Raw genomic sequence first — 5,252 nt, 5'->3', positions numbered from 1 at the left:
CAGCCGGCGCGCCAGCGTGTTCGGCAGTCGCTGTGGGGGTGCTCGGCGTGCGGGCGCGTATCTTTCGTTCCTGGTCCGCTGTCGCAGCCGGTCTTTTTCCGGAGCCGTGACAGAGTGGGCGCACGCCCTTGTGTGTGTGTGTGTGTGGTGAACGGGACTCAGGGCAGAGGCGTTCCCCTGCTGCCTTTTTTTTTCCTTTTACCCAAAGAAGGGGCAGTTCGCATGCTTGCCTTCCTCCTTCCCCCTTGGGAGAAGGGTTGGTGTGCGGAGTGGTTTATCTTTTTTCTTTTAAACTTGTGAGCTTTTTTTTTTTCTTTTTTCCCCTTAGGCTCAGCGTCGCCTGGGCTGGTTTCCCCGGTCCCTGACTAACCACTTTCTGCCTCTTCTCGCCACCCCGCCCAAGGTCTCCCCTCCGCCGTCGTGCCCGGCCCGGGAGGGTGGGAAGCCTTGTCCCGCACCCTGCTCATCCGCGTCTCCGCTGCTGTAGCCGCACCTGCCTCAATATGAACGGGGTCAACGACCCGCTTCTTTTTATAAAAGATATTAAGCCCGGACTGAAAAACTTAAATGTCGTCTTTATTGTCCTGGAGATAGGTAAGTGGGTGCCGCGGCCGAGCCCAGTGCGGCCGGGGCGGAGAGGAAGGTGCAGGCACCGCGAGCCGGGGCCCGCTCCTTTCCCCTCCCCTCCTTTCCGCGTCCTCCTCCCCTCCCCGCCCACGTGGCCCCACGGCCCCCGCCCGGGCTCAAGGCCCGCCTGCGGCAAGAACCCGGCGTTGGGCCAAGCCTGTCTTCCCATCTTCCAGATGCGTTAAAATTCTCGAGGAGGAGTTGGTGAACCTTTTTGGAAGTGCTCATTATCTAATACACTCCCTCCTCTTGATTTTTACATTCTCACAGGACGCGTGACCAAAACCAAAGACGGCCATGAAGTGAGATCGTGCAAAGTAGCAGATAAAACGGGCAGCATCACTATTTCCGTATGGGATGAGATTGGAGGTCTTATACAGCCAGGGGATATTATTCGGTTGACCAGAGGGTAGGTGTGCATTCAGGTAGGGGGGGAAGTGCTTCATAAATAACAGTCTGCGGAGTCGGGATCGGCCGACTCCAGGGACCACGTCGTTTCAGTGGTGGACCACTGTAAGGAGTTTTAAGCCCCTTCTGTGTTAACTTCGAATGGTGGACAGCGTTCAGCCTTCTTAAAGCAGTCCTTTTCCTGCCGGGAATCACCCCCTGCAATACACAACACAACACAACACAACACAACCACCCACCCACCCCATGCGCTTTAGAAGTATATTCTGGGAGTCATTGAGGCTTTTTAGTGAATTGATGTACTGAATACTCTTTTTCATAAATTATTGAATTCAGTGTAGTTTTTACTCAGCTCTCCCCTTTCCTCCTCTTTTTAATGACTTGAAATCTTGCCAACATTTTACTTGTACGTATGTTGTTATATAGACGATGTGGACATAACATTGAAGTTGGGGGAATTTAGGAGTTTCTGTGGTGTGTCAGATAATTTGTACTCTGTGTAAAAGTTAAGAAGGGACGTTTACAATACATGGAAGGTACATTCTAGAAAATGACTTCTGTGCCTTCTGATACAAGTTTGGTGTTGTACCAAACCAAACTGAGAAAATATCTGGCAGAAAGACATCTGTATTTCCATCCAGAAGAATCAGTTGGCAGATTGGTGACTTTAAAAAATAATTCACAAACTTTGTTTTGGTACAAATACCAAGGAATATAATTTAAAGGAAAATTTAAAACTGAAGAAGCTCTACTACTGACTGTTAGTTGTTTTGGTTGGTAATTAGACTGCCTTAAAGAATTTACCAAATCTTTATCTTAGGGAGATAAAGGGCCAGAAGAGGGTCTAGAAGCTAGAATTTGGAAGCTTTTTTGATCAATAGAATTGTAATTGTTTATGTTTTTAGCTATAGATAGGAAGAAGCGGGTGCAGATTGATGTTGGCATAGTAAATAGTGTCAGAGAAGTATTTGAGCACCCTGAGTGTAGGAGCTTAGAGCGCTTTGATATTGTCTTAGAGGCCTTACAACTTCAGGAAGTGATCATCAAAGGAGGAAGTAAGAGTCACGACTTAGACATCTTATTCTCGTACACTGACTCATTGTGACACTAATGGTTTCATAGAAATGTCCACATCCTTAATTTACCCAAAAGAGGATTTAGGATTTCTAGCTGGAAGGGTATGGTGAGGATTAACAAAAAGTTTTTTGGCTCCCAAAGTATCTTTCATCCAGTGATTAAAAGTACTTTATAAATTGCCAATGGCATATCAGATATTTTATTTTCTGTAGTCACAGAAATCATAGACGTTTCCATCAAAAAATCTGAGAAAAAGTTAAATTCAGTAGGTATATATAGGATTTTAAGGAGCACAATTACCAAGGAGTATAATTTAAGGAAAATTGAAAACAAAAGAAGCTCTACTACTAACTTCATTGCGACCTTGAGAAATAATTACACTTCTTCAACTTCCTCTTTTGGAAAATAGGAATAATTACAGTTTACTAAAATAACACACCCAGCTTGGAATCTGGCCCATGGGGAGGCCCTTAAATTCTGGTTGAATCTAAGAAAGTAGCATTTGAAGAAAGGCATACCTGACCGTTTTGCTTCAGTAAGGTGGAATGTTAATGGATTCTCTGAAACCACTCTTTATATAAGAATGGTGTGTGGAGTCTTTAGTAAATGACTCTTATTAAGATGATGAGAGCTGTATAATGTGGAAATAGCAAGTTTTTATTAATCTGTTTTAAAAGATGAACTATCATGGCATTTGGTTAAACAATATTTGGTTAAAATTTACCATTTTTAAAGTCATGAAGATTTCATAGTAGTTGAATGAAGAACTATTGAAAACCAAACCTGGACTGATCTTACAATTTTGATTAACTTACATTTTTCTTAGATTTGTTTCTAGGATTATTTTTTTTTTTAATCTAATAATGCTGTCAGAATTCAGAATTGTTCAGAGTAAACAATTGTTCGAGAAGGCAGATAGGTTAAAAAAAAAAAAAAAAGTGACTTTTTTTTAGCACCTTGATTACATTCTACCCAAGTCTTCAGCAGCTTGGGAACCATGTCTTTTATGGAGGCAGAGGAAAAAAACTGTTGGCAGTATCTGATTAGACAAAGTGAGTGAGTGTTAAGGGGAGCATCATAGTGTTGATTTTATATATCCTGTGGCTGAAGATAATGTCTGCTTAAATTTCTGCAATTAGAAGTTCTCTGTTAAGTGACTAAAGTTGTGAACTTTCTGGGATAAAACAACGCTTGCTTTGCAAAAAGGCATTTCGATTATTTTCTAGGGTTGGTCAGTTATAATTTAGAAAATTTTATGTCAAGATTGTCAATGGATTTTTTTTTTTTTTTTTTTTTGGTATTCCTTAGTAAGTAGCAAGTTGGTCAAAATTAGATTTATTATATTTGATTTATTGTGGTAGACAGGCAGGGCTTGATAAACACTCTGTCCCAATACAATAAAAAAGACAGTGTAAATTAAGGATTGACTTGCTGGAAGTAGAAGGCAATATACCTATTTCTAAAAAAAACTGATTTCATTCTAGGTATGCATCCATGTGGAAAGGATGTTTGACACTTTATACTGGAAGGGGTGGTGAACTTCAAAAAATTGGAGAGTAAGTATTAAAGTGTGTTTTGTATAATTAAGTAAATTAAAAATAATGTCTGCAGGGTAACTGGTAGGTATAAACTACTTCCTTGGATTTTTTTGACGGGCAAACTGAATGCCTTTGGCAGCTTAACTGAAAAAATAATTTTGTTTGTTTGTACTAGTTTAACAGCTGTCAGTACTGTTTCCTGTGCTTGAGGGTGTCAGTTTTTCCTGGCAAAGAGCAATAAGAAGCTGCACTTGAGACCAGCCCCAGTAGGGCTGTTTCTGTAGGCTTTAGGAACATGTATCTTTTAGGGCTCACAAGTGCTATTTAAATTAGGTTATCACTTATAGTGATTCACCATATAGGAGGCTAGGTATGAGTTTCAGGTCATACGTTTAATTTTTTTCTGTTTATGGGTGAATGCGTAGTTGTGTTAAAAGGACTTGCAGCAATGAAAATTGAAGTCCTCTATTTATCCACAGTCTAGGTATGGTGCAGGCAGCCGCAATGCGAGCTTCCATACACTACTACTTGGTAATGATCTCCACCCTGACCTGGAGGAACCATCCTCTCTAGGGGTGTAAAGGTAATTCAGCCTTCATGCAAGCTTAGACATTTGGGTTGTACTCAAAGTGTGCTATAGGCAATGAGCCAGATCATTTGTCTATGCTATTTGGTTAATGCTCAGACATTGACTTAATGCCTGTCAAATTTTGGAGGACATTTAAGAGAGGAGCCACAAATGACACCAAAAAAAGGGAAAACTCCACACTGAGGGATAAAGTACTTTGTTTGGAGAACCTGATATTAATGAAAAGAAAAACATAAGCAATCTTGCCAGCTTTTAACGATTAGAAGCTGGTAATACTTTGCCTCCTCTAGGAGGAAAATTAGGACTCAGGTATGTTTGTACCTAGAGCAGTATCGTTAGAGCAAGGCATTATGAAAAGTAGTGGCAGTATTACAGAAAGGTTCAGGATCCTGTCCCAGCTTTTACACATGGAGAGGTGCTTATGAATAAACAGTTATGTGAAGAACCACTGGAGGTCATTCAGTTGTTAAGACTGCTCTTTGTCAGTGTCAGTCTAGGATTTACCAAAACTGGTTTTAATTTCTTTTTTGGTGGTGAGCAGCTAATAACATGCTATGTGTAATGTTAGCACACACCGTTCAGTCAACTTATAAGAAAAACTGGGAATAACTGTTGGTTGGACAGCTATATTAATTCATGGCTGCAGAATTCATTCTTACCCTTGAATGATTATCTTTGCAGATTCACAGTGATTGGTCATAAGAGGGACTGGATGAGAGTGTGTGGATGGATCAGTGCAAATCCATCTCCACTGCTGGAAAAACCACTTTGGAACCCTAAACATGGTCTAAACATCAACCTGTGTGGAAAAACAGGACAAAGATGTGTTTCTGGGTCCTTGATCTTTGACGTATATTTTTTGCAGTTTAGGGGAAGAATTAAAATAACATAGTAGAGTGTTTTATTATGCATCAAAGACGATCAAATGTTTGATGTTTTTATTGGAGATAAGCACTTAGGAAGTCTTTGTTGTGTTTGAATAGAGCTAGTTAGCGTATTGCTTTTTAGGTAAT

At 40.7% G+C, this 5,252-nt stretch overlaps 1 protein-coding gene across 1 annotated transcript in view; it reads left to right on the top strand.

The window, feature by feature from the left end:
* The first annotated feature begins 30 nt into the window (after positions 1 to 30).
* The window catches only part of NABP1 (nucleic acid binding protein 1), an 8,321-nt gene continuing 3,099 nt past the window's right edge, over positions 31 to 5,252 (top strand). Inside the window, exons 1-3 of the mRNA XM_004385576.2 lie at positions 31 to 594; positions 898 to 1,036; positions 3,597 to 3,668. Of these exons, the coding sequence (XP_004385633.1) occupies positions 504 to 594; positions 898 to 1,036; positions 3,597 to 3,668 (302 nt within the window). The 5' untranslated portion in view covers positions 31 to 503. The remainder of the gene's footprint in view (positions 595 to 897; positions 1,037 to 3,596; positions 3,669 to 5,252) is intronic.

This window comes from Trichechus manatus, unplaced genomic scaffold, assembly GCF_000243295.1.
Source record: "Trichechus manatus latirostris isolate Lorelei unplaced genomic scaffold, TriManLat1.0 scaffold00142, whole genome shotgun sequence".
Taxonomy (NCBI): Eukaryota; Metazoa; Chordata; class Mammalia; order Sirenia; family Trichechidae; genus Trichechus; species Trichechus manatus.
This window is presented reverse-complemented; position numbering and strand designations above follow the sequence as displayed.